The sequence below is a fragment of the Tamandua tetradactyla genome, chromosome 1 (genome assembly GCF_023851605.1).
Source record: "Tamandua tetradactyla isolate mTamTet1 chromosome 1, mTamTet1.pri, whole genome shotgun sequence".
NCBI classification, from domain to species: Eukaryota; Metazoa; Chordata; class Mammalia; order Pilosa; family Myrmecophagidae; genus Tamandua; species Tamandua tetradactyla.
Window position 1 is genome coordinate 17,617,602 of NC_135327.1, and position 19,104 is coordinate 17,636,705.

The window sequence follows — 19,104 nt, forward strand, 5'->3', positions numbered from 1 at the left end:
GTGAGCAAAACTTAGCATTTTAGTGGGGGGAGATGGAAAGAAAGTAAAATAAAATATAGGGTATAATCAATGGTAGTATACGTTCTAGGGGAAAACAAGAGAAGTCAGGAAGGGGATTAGGGGAGGGGGGTGCAATTTTAGGTAAGGTGGCCAGGGAAAAGCCTCACTGAAAAGTTGACATTTGGTATGACAGTGTCCTGAGAAAAGTGAGCGAACCAGTTGTGCCATTAGCTAAGGTAGTCTACCAGGTAGAGGGAATAAAGACCCTGAGGCAGGAGCATGCCTCCGAACAGTGAGGATGCTTGTGCGGATGGACTGGAGCAGTCAACCAGGAGAGGAAGTCTGAGAGATAGCAGAGACCAGATTGCATTGGGTTTTCATAAGCTTTTTTTATTTTTTTTTCAATCTACTAAATTTATTTTAACATTTATTCTCCATTTTATTTATTTTTAATCCATATGTTTTACTCGTCTGTCGAAAAGGTAGATTAAAGGCACACCGGACACGTTTTCACAGTCACCCAGTAACATTGTGTAAGCTGTATCATTATACAATCATCTTCAAGAAACATGGGTACTGGAAAACAGCTGTCCATTTTCAGGCTATTCCCTCCAGCCTCTCTGTTATACCTTAACTAAAAAGGTAATATCTATTTAATGCATAAGGATAACCTCTTGACTCTGTTTGGAATCTCTCAGTCATTGACATTTTGTTTTGTCTCATTTCACTCTTCCCCCTTTTGGTTGAGAAGGTTTTCTCAGTCCCTTCATGCTGAGTCCCAGCTCATTCTGGGATTTCTGTCCCACGTTTCCAGGAAGGTTTACACCCCTGGGAGTCATGTCCCATGTAGAGAAGGGAAGGGCAGTGAGTTTGCTTGTCATGTTGGCTGAGAGAGAGAGGCCACATCTAAGCAACAGAAGAGGCTCTCTTGGGGGTGACTCTTAGGCCTAATTTTAAGTAAACCCTAAGATTGGTGGCTCAATCTACTGCTTTGGTTGCCTCCACTGCTTTTGAGAATATGAAGAATTTTCCACTTGGGAAAGTTGAATTTTTCTCCCTTTCACACCATTCCCCCAAGGGGACTTGGCAAGTACTTTTTTGTTCACTGTTCAAATCACTCTGGGATTTATCTAGGCATCACTCTGGACAAACCTACAAAATCTCATGCCTTACCCAAGGTTCCATGTACTTATGGTGTTCAGTTAAGCTGTCCACATAAGTTATATTAGGAGCTGCACTGGTAAAAATACAAATTTTGTACCAAATAAACATTTTTTTGGCTTTCGTCTCACACATAAGTTAAAATTTTTAAATATCAACTACCATCTATTTTCAACATCCTGCAGTATTGACATTCCTTTGTTCTTCCTCATGCAAAAACGTTTTTAAATTTGTACATTTAGTCACTATCATACACTCTCGGCATTCCTAGATTATACCATCTCAGTCTTCATTGTCTATCTTTCCTTCTGATTTCATTTGTGCCCCCAGGCCTCCTCCCTCAATCATTCTCACATTCAGCTTCATTCAGTGTTCTAACGTTATTGTATTACAGTTAGGTAGTATTGTGCTATCCATTTCTGAATTGTTACATTCAGTCCTGTTGTACAATCTGTATCCCTTCACTTCCACTAATGCAGTATCTACCCTATTTCTATCTCCTCTTTGTCTCTGTTCTTGACTGAAATTCTCCAAGTTCATTCGTTAATGTTACTTCATATCAGTGAGACCATATAGTATTTGTCCATTTGTTTCTGGATATTCTCAGCATAATGTCCTTAAGGTCTATCCATGTTGTTACATACTTCATAACTTTATTCTGTCTTACAGCTGCATAATATTCCATCGTATGCATATGACATAGCTTGTTTAGCCACTCTTCTATTGCTGGACATTTGGGCTGTTTCCATCTCTTGGCAATTGTAAATAAAAATACTGCTATAGACATATAGCAATGTTTAATACTCCTATAGACATTGATGTGCAACTGTCCGTTTGTGTCTTTGCCCTTCTGTCCTCTGAGTAGATACCTAGCAGTGGTATTGCCAGGTCATATGGCAATTCTATACTTAACTTCCTGAGGAACTACAAAACTGCCTTCCACAGCAGTTGTTCCATTTGACATTCCCACCAACAGTGGATAAGTGTGCCTCTTTTTCCACATCCTTTCCAGCACTTGTCGTTTTCTGTTTTATTGATAATGGCCACCCTGGTGGGTGTGAGATATCTCATTGTGGTTTTGATTTGTATTTCCCTAATAGCCAGGGAAGTTGAGCATCTTTTCATGTGCCTTTTGGCCATTTGTATTTCCTCTTCTGAGTAGTGGCTGTTCAAGTTTTTGACCCATTTTGTAATTGGGTTGTCTGTCTTTTTGTTGTTGAGTTGTACAATCTCTATATATATATTCTGAATACTAGACCTTTATCTGATATATCGTTTCCAAATATTGTCTCCCATTGTGTAGGCTGGCTTTTTACTTTCTTGACGAAGTTCTCTGATGCACAAAAGTGTTTAATTTTGAGGAGTTACCATTTCTTTTTTTTCTTTCTTCAGTGCTTGTGCTTTGGGTGTAAGGTCTAGGAAACTGTCTCCTATTATAAAATTTATATTTCCCTATATTTTCTTCTAACAGTTTTATGGTCTTAGATCTAATGTTTAGGTCTTTGGTCCATTTTGAGTTAATTTTTGTATAGGGTGTGAGATATCGATACTTTTTCATTCTTTTGCATGTGGACATCCAGTTCTTTAGGCACCATTTATTGAAGAGACTGTTCTGTCCCAGGTGAGTTGGCTTCACTGCCTTATCAAAGATCAGTTGTCCACAGATGAAAGGGTCTATATCTGAACACTCTATTAAATTCTGTTGGTCAGTATATCTGTCTCTTTATGCCAGTACCATGATGTTTTGACCACTGTAGCTTTGTAATACACCTTAAAGTCAGATAGCATGAGGCCTCCAACTTCATTTTTCTTTCTCAGGATGTTTTTATCTATTCGGGACACCATATCCCTCCAGATAAATTTGGTTATTGGTTTTTCTATTTCTGAGAAGTAAGTTGTTGGGATTTTAATTGGTATTGCATTGAATCTGTAAATCAATTTAGGTAGAATTGACATCTTAACTATATTTAGTCTTCCAATCCATGAACACGGTATGCCCTTCCATCTACTTAGGTCTTCTGTGATTTCTTTTATCAGTTTCTTGTAGTTTTCTTTGTACAGGTCTTTTGTCTCTTTAGTTAAATTTATTCCTAAATATTTTATTCTTTTGGTTGCAATTGTAAATGGAATTCGTTTCTTGATTTCCCCCTCAAATTGTTCATTACTAGTGTATAGTAATACTACAGATTTTTTAGTGTTGATCTTGTAACCTGCCACTTTGCTGTACTCATTTATCAGCTCTAGTAGTTTTGCTATGGATTTTTTGGGGTTTTCGACATATAGTATCATATCATCTGCAAACAGTGAGTTTTACTTCTTCCTTTCCAATTTTGATGCCTTGTATTTCTTGTTCTTGTCTAATTGCTCTGGCTAGAGCTTCCAACACAAGGTTGAATAACAGTATTGATAGTGGACATCCTTGTCTTGTTCCTGATCTTAGGGGGGAAAATTTTCAATTTTCCCCCATGGAGGATGATGTTAACTGGGGGTATTTCATATATTCCCTTTATCATGTTGAGGAAGTTCCCTTGTTTTCCTATCCTTTGAAGTGTTTTCTAAAGGAAAGGATGTTGAATTTTGTTAAATGCCTTTTCTGCATCAATCGAGATGATCATGTGGTTTTTCTGCTTTGATTTGTTGATATGGTGTATTACATTAATTGATTTTCTTATGTTGAGCCATCCTTGCATACCTGGGATGAAGCCTACTTGGTCATGATGTATAATTTTTTTAATGTGCTGCTGGATTCGATTTGCAAGAATTTTGTTGAAAATTTTTGCATCTATATTCATTAGAGAGATTGGTCTGTAGTTTTCTTTTCTTGTAATATCTTTGTCTGACTTTGGTATGAGGGTGATGTTGGCTTTGTAGAATGAATTAGGTAGCTTTCCCTCCTTTTCAGTTTTTTTGAAGAGTGTGAGCAGGATTGGTACTAATTCTTTCTTGAATATTTGGTGGAATTCACATGTGAAGCCATCTGATCCTGGACTTTTCTTTTTGTGGAGCTTCTTAATGACTGATTCAGTTTCTTTATTTGTGATTGGTTTGTTGAGGTCATCTGTTTCTTCTCAAGTCAATTTTGGCTGTTCATGCCTTTCTAGCAAGTTGTCCATTTCAGCTATATTGTCAAGTTTATTAACATAAAGTTGATCATAGTATCCTCTCATTACTTCCTTTATTTCTTCAGGGTCAGTGATTATGTCTCCTCTTCCATTTCTGATTTTCTTTGTATCCTCCCTCTGCTTCTTTTTGTCAACCTCTCTAAGGGTCCACTGATTTTCTCATAGAACCAACTTCTGGTCTTGTTGATTTTCTCGATTGTTTTTGTGTTCTCAGTTTCATTTATTTCTGCTCTAATCTTCATTATTTCTTTCCTTTTGCTTGCTTTGGGGTTAATTTGCTGTTCTTTCTCTAGTTTTTCCTAGTGGACAGTTAATTCCTAGATTTTTGTTCCTCCTTCTTTTTTGATAAAGGCATTTAGGGCAATAAATTTCCCTCTTAGCAGTGCCTTTGCTGCATCCCATAAATTTTGATATGTCATGTTTTTATTTTCATTTGCCTCGAGATATTTACTGATTTCTTGTTATTTCTTCCTTGACCCACTGGTTGTTTAAGAGTGTGTTGTTGAGCCCCCATATATTTGTGAATTTTCTGGCCCTATGCCTATTATTGATTTCCAACTTCATTCCTTTATGATCTCAGAAAGTGTTTTGTATGATATCAGTCTTTTTAAATTTATTGAGAGTTGCTTTGTGACCCAGCATATGGTCTATCCTTGAGAATGATCCATGAGCACTTGAGAATAAGGTGTATCCTCCTGTTGTGGGGTGTAATGTTCTATATGTCTATTAAGTCTAGCTCATTTATTGTATTATTCAAATTCTCTGTTTCTTTATTGATCCTTTGTCTGGATGTGCTGTCCATTGATGAGAGTAGAAAATTAAAGTCTCCATCTGTTATGGTAGATGTGTCTATTTCTCTTTTCAGTGTTTGCCTCATGTATTTTGGAGCATTATCATTCCATGTATAAATATTCATGATTGTTATGTCTTCTTGTTGAATTGTTCCTTTTATTAATATATAATGTCCTTCTTTGTCTCTTGTAACTGTTTTACATTTGAAGTCTATTTTGTTGGTTATTAGTATAGCTATTCCTGCTCTTTTCTGATTGTTATTTGCATGGAATATCTTTTCCCAGCCTTTCACTTTCAGCCTATGTTTATCCTTGGGTCTAAGGTGCGTTTCCTGTAGACAGCATATAGATGGGTCCTGTTTTTTTTTTTTACATGGGCAAGCACTGGGAATTGAACCCGGGTCCTCTGGCATGGCAGGCAAGCATTCTTGCCTGCTGAGCCACCATGGCCCGCCCTGGGTCCTGTTTTTTATCCCATTCTGCCAGCCTATGTCTTTTGTTTGGGGAGTCTAATCCGTTAACATTTAATGTTACTACTGTACAGACAATGCTTTCTTCTACCATTTTGCCTCTTGGATTTTATATGTCACATCTAATTTTTCTTCTTTTTACCTTTATTGATAGCTTCATTTCTGTACTCTTCTCCACACCTCTCTCTCCTGTCTTATCTATCCCTAGTGCTCCCTTTAGGATTTCTTGCAGAGCCAGTCTCTTAGTCACAAATTCTCTCAGTGAATTTCTGTCTGCATATGTTTTGATTTCCCCCTCGTTTTTGAAGGACGGTTTTGCTGGATATAGAATTCTTGGTTGGCAATTTTTCTCTTTTAGTAATTTAAATATATCATCCCATTGTCTTCTCGCCTCCATGGTTTCTGCTGAGAAATCTATGCATAGTCTTATTGGGCTTCCCTTGTATGTGATGGATTGTTTTTCTCTTGCTGCTTTCAAGATTCTCTCTTTTTCTCTGACATCTGACATTCTGATTAGTAAGTGTCTTGGGGTACCTCTGTTTGGATCAGTTCTGTTTGGGGTACGCTGCACTTGGAACTGTAATTTTAAGTCTTTCATAAGAGTTGGGAAACTTTCAGTGATGATTTCCTCCATTAGTTTTTCTCCTCCTTTTCCTTTCTCTTCTTCTGGGATACCCACAACACCTGTATATGTACACTTCATGTTGTCATTCAGTTTCCTGAATCCCTGCTCATATTTTTCCATTCTTTTCCCTACGTTTTCTTTTGCTTGTCAGATTTCAGATGTCCCTTCCTTCAGTTCACTAATCCTATCTTCTGCTTCTTGAAATCTGACATTGTATGTTTCCATTGTTTCTTTCATTTCTCGTATGTACGTTTCACTCCCATAAGTTCTGTAATTTGTTTTTTCAGACTTTCGATTTCTTTTTTGTTCATTCCTTCCCTTCCTTATATCCTCCCTCTGTTCATTGATTTGATTTTTGATGTGGTTTTCGATGTCTCTTCGAATCTTCTGAATTAATTGTTTCAACTCCTGTATCTCATTTGAACTGTTGGTTTATTCCTTTGACTGGGCCATATCTTCAGTTTTCCTAATATGATTCATTATTTTTTGCTGGCATCTAATAATTTAATTACCTTACTTAGTTTATTCTGAAGATTGTTTTAGCTTTTTTTTCCCCTAGGATTTTCTTGCTGCATGACTTTGTTGTCTATCTGTTCTTTGACGTTCAGTTCAGCTTATTCTAGTCCTCTAGCTTAGGTTTTGTTAAATAGATCAGAATGTTTCAGTTCTTGTTTTTTTTGTTCCTTGCCCTGCCTGTATGCTGCCTTTACCCCACCCCTTAGGAGGATCTACTTAGGTGTTCAAGACCCCAGTCAAATTTTCGCAGACCAAACTGGTCTCCTCTCAGGAGAAAAGAGTCACTTGCATCAGTTTTCCCCGAGGGTGAGACCCTGCAGATTAAAAGTCTTTCCTGTGAAGCTCTGGACTCTGTGTTTTCCCTATCCTGCCCACTTATGTGGCGCTTGTCTGCCTGCAGGACCCACCAACATAAGGTGATGCAGTACCTTTAACTTCAGCAGACTCTTCCTGCTGAGGGCGTGTTTGAGATACAGGAGAGATTGTAGGCTGGCTTTTATCACTTCGGTTTTCTAGACCCTGTGATCTGACCTCCTTGAGGGAGGGATTCTACCTGAGCTGGGTCCCACCCCTCTCCTGGAGAAGACTGGGGCTCCAGACAGACTCTCAAACAAGCTCAGTTCTGCCTATGCCTGGTTGTAGTTAGAGCCTGAGAAGCCTTGCAGCTGTATACAAAGAGCAGCCAAGCTGTAGAAACACAGCCACAAAGAAGAGAAAAATCCTTTTCAGAGCCCAATCCCCATTCCTCAGGTTTGCCAATCAAGATCTTAAGTTGGTATATATTGTTTTGTGTACATTCAGGTCCTTTGTGCCCCCTCCTTTCCTTCAGGGTCCAGACCCTTTCAAGTATTATGTGCTATCCAATCCAAAAAAACCTCTGTTTCTTTTTCCATCAGCCTGCCCCCTCTCTGCCAGGGCAAAAACCAGCCACTTCTGCTTTTACTCAAGGTGCAGCTGAGCTGGGGACCTATTTTTAGTTGTCAGAATTTGTTAATTAATTCCACAATTGGACCTTGGTTGCGCTCAGCCCTTGCTGCTGGTAATGTCCCTTCCTTTCCCCTCTGGGAAGCAGCCTATAGGGGCAGGGCGCCAGCTGCCGTGGTTTGGAGAACTCACAGTTCTGAGTGATATTGCAGCCGGTCCATCTGGTTCAAACTGGTGTATGCTATGTGTCTGGCCACTGACTTGGCCCCAGCAGTTGTTCTGTACTGTCCTTGCTCTTTACTAGCTGCTCTGGAGGATAAACTAAATCCCATACCTCCTAAATCACCATCTTGGCCCCTCTCAGAAGATAAGAACTTTGATCTTTACTTGGAGTGAAATAGGAAGTTGTCCCTCTGGCTGCAATGTGAAAGAATGGAGGCAGCCAGGATGGAAGAAAGAAGATCCTTTACGATCTTCTGTTGTCATTGAGCCAAGTTAATAACTAGAACAGCCTTGCATGTTGGTGGTGAGAAGTGGTGACACGTTCTGTGTATCCTTTGAAGATTGAACAGGTAGGATTTGCTAATGTATTTGGAGGAATGTGTGAGAGAGGAGTTAAGGATAACTTCCAAGGTAGATTTTTGGCCTAAGAATATGGGATAGATTTGCTACTCATTGAGATAGTTAAGATGTGGGAGGAGCAGAGGAACAGGCTTAGGGAGGAAGGTGAGTAGTTCACTTTTGAGCAAGTTAGGTTTGAAGTGGCTGTTAGAATCAGCACTTGTATATGTGTGCCTGTAGTCATGGGAGAAGTCAGAACTGAGCTATAACTTTGGGAGTGATCAGCAAATGGTTGGAATTTAAAGCCAGGATCCTGGAAGTGATCACCATTCTGATCATTCACAGCGCTGGTGCCCCTTCCTTCAATATGGAATGTATTTTAAAAATAATAATAATGATGTGCTTTTAGTTTTTCAAGGCAGTTTAAATATTCACATTTTTAGCAGTTGTTAAGTCATGCACCAGTTAGTGAATCCTTCTCCCCACACTTGATTTTTGAGAAAACAAAGATACAAAAAGGGCCATGCTCATAGTAGCCAGGCATCGTTAGGGCCAGGACTTCTACTCTACTGCTCTAACTTTTCTTTCCCTCTCCCCACCGTGGTAGTTCCTGCTCCCTGAGCCTTCCTATTACCAAGCCTGTGAATCATTGTGGTCTTTAAATTGTATGATTGCAGCTCTGATTCTTTGGGAAAGACCATCAGCTGGCCTTGGAATGCTGACTGAGGACCTGTGTTTTACTGGCATCTTTTATTTGCTAAGTCAGCCTTTCTTGAGTTCCTATTCTTTGCCAGGCGTTGTGGGGACTGAATTCACAGACCCTGCCTTTAAGGAGTATAGATAGTTTGGAATAGCAAAGGGAAAGTATTTCCTTGACCAGATCTCAAGCTTTCTCTTGAAGTGGCCTTCTTGTTTGTGTGCACTTGGGCCACATTCTCTGACCTATTTTGGCTAACTTTAAATCATGAGACTAGAAAACCTTCCCCAATGGAATGAGGTACTTCTGGTGCTTATGAAAGTAATGATTATAAAAGCCATCTTTTTTTTTTTTAAACTTCCTATGAGCCAGGCTCTGAGCAGCCCCTACATTATCTCATTGACTGTCCCAGTTAGCTCCATTGACCCCATTTTCCATCAAGGCACTTATGCTCAAAGAACCTCGCACAGACACAGAGCTAGCTCGTGATCCTAGTGCTGACTGACTACAGAGCCTCAGCCTATAACCACCCCTACCTCCTTAGGTAGAGCGGTACTAGTCCTGCCCACTTGCTCTCTTTTTTACCATCTTACTATAGAGCAGACCAAGGGGTTTGAGAATAGGGGTAATACATTCAGCAAGTAAAGTTCGTCCTGCTGGTGAGGAAGTTGGTATTTTCAAGAGAAAAGTAGCATAGGAAAAAGCCCAACACTGACCTGGACTTCAGGAGACTTGGTTTGGAATCCAGGTCTGCCTCAGGAGTTCCCTCTTTTCTAACCCTCCTGATTCACTCCTAATGGTTCTGGGATTGGGTCTGCATCTAGTCTATGCAATGATGTAGTTAGATAGAATGCGCTTTCAGGGCTGTTAAACCTGCAGTTCTCATAGCCCTGGCAGGGCTTTGGGTTCATTGGAGACAGGAAGGGACGCGACTTGGTGGCTGCCGTGATCATTTCCTATGGCACCACCCTCACCCCCCCCCCTCCCGTAGGTTTTCTTAAAAGCCATGAGAATATATGCAGGCATTATTTCATTCTGGGCTTCATTATAAGAGATTCTGGGCTGCTTATGCATTTGACATTGGCCTGAGGCTATGTCCAAAGCCTGGTTCCTATTGGGATTGTGTAACCTAGAAGTACTTGATGAAGAGGCTGCAGGGGATGTCTTTGTCAGGTTCTAGGTCTTCCAAGATAAACGCATGTGGCAGGCTAGAAAAGGGACAGACTTTAGGTTTACAACACCTGACCTGGGGTGATGTTCCACTGCTGACCTTGCATGAATTAGTCTTCTTGAACCTCCCTTTTCCCCTTGTAAAATGGGGACAGTTGAACACTGTAGTGTGCTCTGAGCTTTACATATAGTTTCTGGCTTTATTCTTAGAGGTGGTAGTAATAGTCTTGTTTTATGTTAAATTTTTATTTTTATGAATAGATAATGCATTCCTTTGGTTCTATTTTAAAGGTATAAATGGGTATTAGTGAAATCTCCCTTTCCCTTCTGACCCTCAGCCACCTGGTTCTCCCATGTAGTAACTTACTTTACCAATTATTAATGTAACCTTACTGACATTTTATACTTGTAAACCAAGTATATTCCTTCCCTTTTTTTCACACAGCCAGAAACAGAATATATGCACTTGCTTTCTTAATTCTTGGCAAGTGTTCAGCTTGCCAAGGTAAAAGACCTTGATTCTTTTTTGCTGGCAACCTGTTGAATGGATATACCATGATTTCTTTAACCAATCTCCATAGATTACTGTGTTACTTTGGAAGTAGAGGTTAAGTCTAATTTTTTGGTATAATAAATAATGCTTCCATGAATAGCTTTATACATGCCTTTGAATATTTATATGGGTCTGTCTTGAAAGAAATTCCTACCCCTTGCTGGTCAAGGGGTAAGTGGATTTATAACTTTTAGACATATCACCAAACTGTCCTCCTGTATAGGTAATACCTGTATACCCTCCCACCAGCAGTGTTTGAGTGTGCCTAATTCCCACACCCTCATCAGCACAGTATTATGAAACCTTTTCTTGGTTAATTTGAAAATGTAAAAATTAGGGTGTAATTTGAATGTTTCAATAGTAGAGTGAGATGCAGAGCACTTTTCATATTTTTAAGAACCATTTCTATTCTTTTCTGTGTCCTGTCTTTTTATGTACTTTGCCTATTTGTTCTTTAGAGTTGGTCTCTTTTTGTTGTTTTTGTTGAAATATGTAGGACTCTCTAGCCTGTGATAAAAGTTGCCAATGTGTTCTCAAGTTTGTCATATTTAACTTGTGACATTGCTTATTGTGGGTTTTGCTGTGTAGAATTTTTAGTTTATGTGGTTGAATTGATCGATTTTTTTTTTACTTCTAAAAACAGCATAATACTTTAGAAAGGCTTTCCCACTCTAAGATCATTTTTTTAATTTTTAAAATTTATTTATTAAAAAAATTAACAAACAAAAATATTAACATATCATTCCATTCTACATATACAATCAGCAATTCTCAATATCATCACATAGTTGCATAGTCATCATTTCTTAGAACATTTGCATCGATTTAGAAAAAGAAATAAAAAGACAACAGAAAAAGAAATAAAACAATAGCAGAAAAAAAAAGATTATACATATCATACCCCTTACCTCTCGCTTTCATTTGTCACTATCATTTCAAACTAAATTTATTTTAACATTTGATCCCCTTTTATTTATTTTTATTCCATATGTTCTACTCTTTTGTTGATATGGTAGATAAAAGGAACATCAGACACAAGGTTTTCACAATCAGAGTCACATTGTGAAAGCTATATCATTGTTCAATCATCATCAAGAAACATGGCTACTGGAACACAGCTCTACATTTTCAGGCAGTTCCCTCCAGCCTCTCCACTACATCTTGAACAACAAGGTGATATCTAGTTAATGCGTAAGAATAACCTCCAGGATAACCTCTCGACTCTGTTTGGAATCTCTCAGCCATTGACACTTTGTCTTATTTCACTCTTCCCCCTCTTGGTCGAGAAGGTTCTCTCAATCCCTTGATGTTAATTCTCAGCTCATTCTAGGGTTTTTCTCAATCCCTTGATGCTGAGTCTCAGCTCATTCCAGGATCTCTGTCCCACGTTGCCAGGAATCTAAGATCATTTTTAAGAAAAAGTTTTCCCATAGATACTTCTAGATCTTTGGAATTTCTTGCCTCCAATTGAAATTTATCTTAGCGTAAAGCATGAGGGGTATTTTCACTTCATTTTAATAATGAGGAAGCAGACTAGAAAGGTTAAGGAACTTGCTTACGGTTACAATGTGAAGATCAGATTTGACCCAAGGCTGTGTGGATCTGGAACTCATGCTCTTAAAATGGGGCCTACTATTGAACATGAATCGTTGGATTATTTTGAGGGTTAATGAGCAAAGAGAAAAGGTCTGTTTCTGTATAGTCAGGAGGAGTGAAGGTGAGGAATAGGGTATGTATGGAGGTTTTCTTTCAACCTCAGCATTCCATACTGACTTTATCCTGAAGGAAGATTCCTGGTGATGTACTTGGAGAGCATGAGGCTTTGATAGATCTTAGCAGCATATTTGTCTTAATACTTTTTCCTTTCTTCCCTATCCAGGTTCACAGAATGATAGCAGAGTTCAAGCTGATCCCAGGGCTCAATAATTTGTTTGACAAGCTGATTTGGAGGAAGCATTCAGCATCTGCCCTTGTCCTTCACGGTCACAATCAGAACTGTGACTGTAGCCCGGTGAGCATAACATTCTGCGAACAGGTGGGACTTTGCTTGCCAGGAATAATTGTTTCAAGGCTTGCTGTTGACCCTTTGACTCTCTTTCTTTGGAAGTAAGGAAGAGACTGAAAGTCATATCTTCTAATAACCATGATTGGAAGCAACCTTGGGGGAGATCTGGCCCCATCCCTCCATTTATGCAGAAATCCCTTTTGTGGCAGAGACATCTACCTCATCACCACTATAAAACATAGGCTTTAAAATTGCATAGAACAAGGGCTTTAGGATATTTTATTATTTTAAGGAGCCATTGTAATAAATTAAAGAAGACCTAAATAAATGAAAGCACATCCGTGTTCATGGTTGGGAGACTTAATATACTTAAGATGGCCATCTTTCTACCTTGTCTCCCTAACAGTGCCCTAGAGACAACACTGAGCTGGGAGGGGAAGGCTGGTTGTGCTACTTGCCTTGTCGAGATCTTGAGTGAGTCACTGAATCTCTGAGCCTCTGTTTTCTTGCAAAGAGAGAATAATACTCCTTTGCCTTGCTGGCCTCATGTGCTGCAGAGAATCATCTACCATCATGGGCAAAAAAGTGCCCCGAAACCTTAATGTGCTGCGCTGCACAGCTGTCAGGTTGCTGTATTGGGACTGCTCCCTCATCTTTGCTCCCTGTTCTAGAAAGCCTCCTCAGGGCCCTCCTTCCAGTTTACCATTTCTTTCTTTGGCCTTATCATTTTGTGTTTTAATTTCAAATGAATATATTTAACATTTCTAGACCTTCCATCTGACTTTCTTTCAAAAATGGCTTGGTCTTTGTTTTGTTAATGTTTTACTCTTTTCTTATGACTTCTGTTGCATTTTATCTCTTTAATCATCTGTAACATGCGGTTTATGGCCCCTTACAGATTGTTTGGATCCTCAGACTTAGAGTGGAGTGTTGCCCCACATTTTGTAATGTTATAGAGTGATCACCTGCAGCGGGGCTTATTTTCCCTATGGGTACCTGTGTGACCTGCATCCTAGAAGTATTTCTATAAGGCACTTTGATTTTGTTATTGCCAGGTGATTCATCCAGTTTTTAAGTTTGGTGTTTGGGTCCTACTTCTCTTCTAGGACCTACCATCCCAAGGTTTCTGCTTGTCATGGAAACCATGGCAAGTGTGCAGTCACCACCAGCAACCCTGGTAGAGGCAAGCTTCTTTATCAGTTCTCTGGGCTAGTAGGTGGGGTTTTTCTAACCCTCCTTTTGGCAAGTTTATAAGCTTACAGGCTTTCCACAGGTCCAAGGTCTGCCTTGTCCCTGCAGGGCATTAAAGTCCACATCCTGGCATGAAAAGGTCTCACTTCCATTCTCCTACCTCTCTCAGAGCTGCCAAGCATCAGCTCCTGCATTCATAGCTCTCAGAGTAGTCCCTTCTTAATTTTTTGAGTCCCATGGATTTGTCTTTCTTTTTATGAGCTCAGTCTTACATTTAAAAGATGTTGGGTTATTTTTTTACCCCAGTATGTTGGAGTGTTCAGGAAGGGTCCCACATTAGCTTAGTCTGCTGTGGAAGCTGACCATTGGTTTTCTATAAAGAGAAGTCCTCACTGTGCATGAGGCAGAGGCTCAGAGAACCAAAGTGACACATCCAGACTCTCACCAGAGCATCAACCTTGTTTTAGTTTGAAACATGTGACTTTGGTTTTAACATGAAGATATACATGTATTTTAGGACATCACATTGAAGATACAGTTTTTGAGACTTCTTCAGAGTTTCAGCGACCACCACGAGTAAGTAGGAGCATTCCCTGAAAGGAGACTTGTCGTTGGAAGACTTCTTTCTTTTCCTGTAACTGACCTCAGCTCAAGAAGACCTGAGATCTGGTGAAAGCCTACTGGTCACCTCAGGGTTACCAAGTGTGGCCAGCACTTTGGTAATATTGTAATAAGAGCTGTTATTTAGCCAGCCCTTCCTTTATGCCGGGTACTACGCTGTGCTTTCCCTTAGCCCTCACAGCCACCCAAGGAAGTAAATACAGAAGTTGTTGGGGGCCCTTATTGCCCTTAGCATTAATACAGATCAACCATCTGTCCCTCCTGACCAGGAGTGGACAGCCTCAGTCATTTGGTGTGGGCTGGAATACCGTATGGGCAGAGGAGCTATTGAACAGATGGGGTATCCTTTACCTCCACAAGGAAATGTGGTCTCTCCCATTTTTCTTGAAACATATTCTGCCCTCTCATTTTTAAATTTTTCAGCCTTTGTTAGAGAATATATAGGAAAATGATTATCTTCTATAGGAAAAAAGTACAGGAGAGGGATGAATGGCAGCTGGTCTTTGACCTTGGTGTTGGGGAACCTTGAGTGTTTTGGAAATATTGATGAGTTGGAACTCACCAAGCTGTGGTGAGCAGCTACTCAGCTTCACCCATACCTGTTTAGTGTACAGGAAACTGGGCACCTTAATGTATACCATGTGATTTTTTTACCCCCCAAGAAGAGCCAGGAATTAAGATTTCTCTACAAGGTCCTGATTTTTATAAAACATTGTAAAAGCTAACAGAACATACCTGGGGCAAATGTGGCTCATGGACCTGTATTTTGTAACTTCCATCTGTGTCATGTGTGACCAGCCACTTTAAGAAGGTTTTGTTTTGAAGGCATAGCAGGGATCTGTGGTGTGTGAACACCCCGAAAATGATACCGATATGTTATGAATGGTGCATACAGTTTTTTCTGATGAAATGAGTCCCTGGCTTCCATTTGACTCTTAAATCTGACCACTTATATGTGCTCGCCACTGTGCTAAGATCTAGGAATATGCAATGGGATGAGTGAACAGCCATGGCCCCTGGTCTCGTGAAAATTACAGTCAAGGAAGGGAGATGGATGTTAATCAGATGATTATATCATTGAATGTACATTGGGCGGAAAGAAGCCTGGTTCTGCAAGAAAACATTTGACAGAGGGTTCCTGACCTGGCCGGAGGGTGGTCAGGGAACTCTTCCTTGCAGAAGTAACTTGTCAGCTGAGGCCTGAAGGAGCAGTAATCCTTAATTGTGTGAAAAAGCAAAGTGGGGAGTATTCTCGTGGAAGCCAGAAGTTGTACAGAGGCCCCTCGGGAGGCAGCTCTGTGTGTGCAGAAAGACCACTGTGGCAAGTTGATGCGAGTGAGTAGAGTTTGGCTTAGGGCATAGCTGGAAAGGTGGTGGGTGGCCAGGCCATACAGGCCCTGTGGATCATGCTCATAGGCTTGGGTTTTAGTTATTATAAGAACAATGTGAGACTATGGAAGTATTTTAAACAGGAGTAATATGGTCAGGTTCCTGTTTTCTGAAGATCTCTCTGGTGCTGTGTAATTTCTGATTTCTCATGAGGAAACCATTTAGAAAGCTGGTGCATTCCACATACTTGAATGATGACAGGTTTGGATATGAAGGAAGGAAGAGGCAGTGCTCCGGATGGCCCCTAGGCCCCTGGCTTGTGTGACTGAGTGCATCTTGGTGGGAATGCTGGAATAGGACCAGATTTGAGAAGTGAAATGATGAGTTTGATTTGGATATGTTGAGTTGGAGGTACCTTTGAGAACTCAAAATAGAAACAGAAGAAAGACCTGGTGATGCTGAGGGAAGGGGCCTTGAATGGTGTTAGAGTGAAGAGTAAAGGAAAGGGTTGAGCAGGCAGCCTAGCCCAGCTGGCAGCAGGCTGGGAGCATGAGTAGGTTGAAGAGCGGGGAGCTTGGATGACAGAAATTTTTGTGAGTGTGACAAGTAGAAGGGTGGGTGTTGGGGCCAGGGTGAGCCCCCAGTATAGCCTGAGTGGCCAGCTTTCCCTCCCACCAAAAGCCCACTCAGGGCTAAGAGTTGTTGTGGGGAGGGTACCTCGTCGTTTCCCCCTCCCCTTCACTAGCCTAGCTGACCTAGTTCCTACTTTTTACCCCCTCCAACCCATTTGTTTCAGGAACAAATATCTGCTGCTCAACAACCAGGAGCTGAATGAGCTTAGTGCCATCTCTCTCAAGGCCAACATCCCTGAAGTAGAAGCCGTTCTCAACACTGACAGGTCAGTGGATGGGGTGCAGCTTTGGCTCTTAGTCCCGACCCTGGCTGCCTGCAGGCGTAGGGCTTACAAGCAAGCACACAGTCATGTATACTTGTTCTTTCTCATTCTCACATAGCTGTTCTATCTTGGGGACTCTTGTGTGCCAGGCACTGCAATGATCACAACACCTGTATTATCTCATTGTCCGAGGAGGAACATACCATCATCATCTCTACTTTATAGAGGCTCAGAGAGGTCACCTGGCCAAGGTTGCTGTGCTCTGCCCCCTTCCCCCCTTGTCACTCACATGTGCACACTGCACCTTTACTGATGTGCTCTTCTCACTCTGATGACAGTTGGAGCCAAGCAGGGAAATCAGAAACAGGCCCCCTCACTCTCTGCCAGGAGTTCAGTCCCATTACCTGGGTGCTGGACTCTACAGTGCACACATCACCTTTTATGTTTGCCTAATCTTCTGGAGCAGGGATGAGATCTTAGTTTCCCAGGGCCAGAATAGGGAGAATAATACCCACAGGAGCCACAGTTTCCCAGCCCCTTTTTTTAAGGAAGAACTCTGTTCAAATGAAATCGTACACAATCCCTGCCTGATATCTTGTGGATAAAAGTAGAGCTGTTCTATTCTGTTCAAGGGCCCAGAACCCCTGCCTGCTTAACCATATTCTTTTTCCTGTGATGAGGCCTGAGTCACTTCCTCATCTCCTGTCTTTGTTTCATGGATCAGGAAGCTGAGGCCTGGAGGTGTGGGTACTTGCCCACAGCCCAGCTGGAACTGAACATGGGGTACGGGATACTCTTTGCCTATCCCTTTTGGCACAGACTTGGACCCATTTGGCAGACTGTCACAGCCTATTTCGAACTCACTTCAATATGAACATCTCCCTTTGAATACTTCTGAGCCCTGTCAAGCTCTGGATTTGTTTCTGTCCTCTAACCACTTGCCAGGGGTGTTTGGGAAAGGAAAGCTAGCCTGAGATGTGGCATGAATGCAATTATCCTTTTTTGATTGTAGGAGTCCTTAGGGTGCCCTGGACCTAGATAGAGCAGGGAAACATCCTGCCGATTTGATGTGTCCCTGTGTTTTTTCACCCTCCTAAGCCAGCAGAGTAACTGAGCTCTGGGGCCCCAGTACTGCGGTCCCTTAGCCAGGTAGAATGTGACCCCTATCAACCCCTCAGATCTGCCACCAACTTCTCTTTTTTTATTTCAGGAGTTTAGTATGTGATGGGAAGAGGGGCTTATTAACTCGTCTGCTGCAGGTCATGAAGAAGGAGCCAGCTGAGTCATCTTTCAGGTGGGTTTGGGAACAGATACCCTTTTACTTCTAAGAGATCCAGGAGGCAAGCATTTCCCAGGTGGCTAGAAATGCTTCCTGAATTCTCAAGTTTCAACCCCAGAAGTCTGGGCACTCTGGGGGAAGGAGGGGATTTAGCTGCCATCTTCCTCTTGTGTTGACTCAGCAAGTATGTATTAGCTTCTGCTATGTACCAGCACTGCAGTGCAAGAGTTAACCAAGCATTAACTGAGCACATATTCTGTACTGGTGCTAGACAGTGGAAGGGAAATAGAGTATGGTCCCTGACTTCATGGAGTTCCCTAGGTTGTGGGAAATAGGCTTTGGAAAAAGCTCTTCCAGTGCAGTGTGGAAAGGAACGGAGCCAGAATTTGCCTCAGGAGCTGTGGAAGCTGTGGAAGCAAAAGGAAAGCCCCTTTGCACTGGAGGCTGGTGGGTGTGGGCATGGCCTGGGAGGGCTTCTCAGAGTTCCTTAGATTCATCCAAGAGATCCAGCTCTGCCCTCTGGGGCTATTCAGCTTACTTTAACCAGTTTTTCTTTGGGACAGCCCACCAGATGTGAGGTCAGTGGCCCATCCATACCCTGTCAGTCAGATCCCCTCACACATTCCTAGCCCGTCTCTTCCTTAGGAACATTCTCTCTCTCTTGCTCTCTCGCTCTCTTTCTTTCTCTCTGTTTCTGTCTCTGTCTCCCCTTCTGAAACAGCAGAGCCTAAAGTATATTTTCACACGTGACTTGCCAGGGCCAGCCTTTGATCCTAGATGTCACCTTCATGGGGATGGCATCTCTGTCTTGCTAACTACCATGTCCCAGTGCCTAGTCTGACGCCTGATAGATGCTCAGTAAATGTCTATTGAGGATGACCATGAGCCAGAAGAGGGCAGCCTTATCCACTGGGACAAGGTCAACATTTGGGTCACAGGTTTTGGCAAGCCCGGGCTGTGGAGAGTTTCCTCCGAGGGACCACCTCCTATGCAGACCAGATGTTCCTGCTGAAGCGAGGCCTTTTGGAGGTAATGGACAGGGGAGCTGGGTGTTGGGCAGCCCCTTCTTCCCCAGCATGTGCATTGCTTTCCTGTGTTGAGATCTAACCAGTTTGTCAGGAGCCAACCAGGTCTCTTTATTTTAAGAGGCCATTGCAGATTGCCTGCGTATTTGCCCTGGGTTTCCCACTGTGG

At 41.6% G+C, this 19,104-nt stretch overlaps 1 protein-coding gene across 5 annotated transcripts in view; it reads left to right on the forward strand.

The window, feature by feature from the left end:
- The window catches only part of TRPC4AP (transient receptor potential cation channel subfamily C member 4 associated protein), a 166,294-nt gene that overhangs the window by 141,886 nt on the left and 5,304 nt on the right, over positions 1-19,104 (forward strand). For all 5 annotated transcript variants that reach the window (XM_077170594.1, XM_077170558.1, XM_077170579.1 and 2 more), the window contains 5 exons: positions 12,470-12,601; positions 14,304-14,362; positions 16,533-16,634; positions 17,842-17,925; positions 18,849-18,939. In XM_077170594.1, the coding sequence (XP_077026709.1) occupies positions 12,470-12,601; positions 14,304-14,362; positions 16,533-16,634; positions 17,842-17,925; positions 18,849-18,939 (468 nt within the window). The remainder of the gene's footprint in view (positions 1-12,469; positions 12,602-14,303; positions 14,363-16,532; positions 16,635-17,841; positions 17,926-18,848; positions 18,940-19,104) is intronic.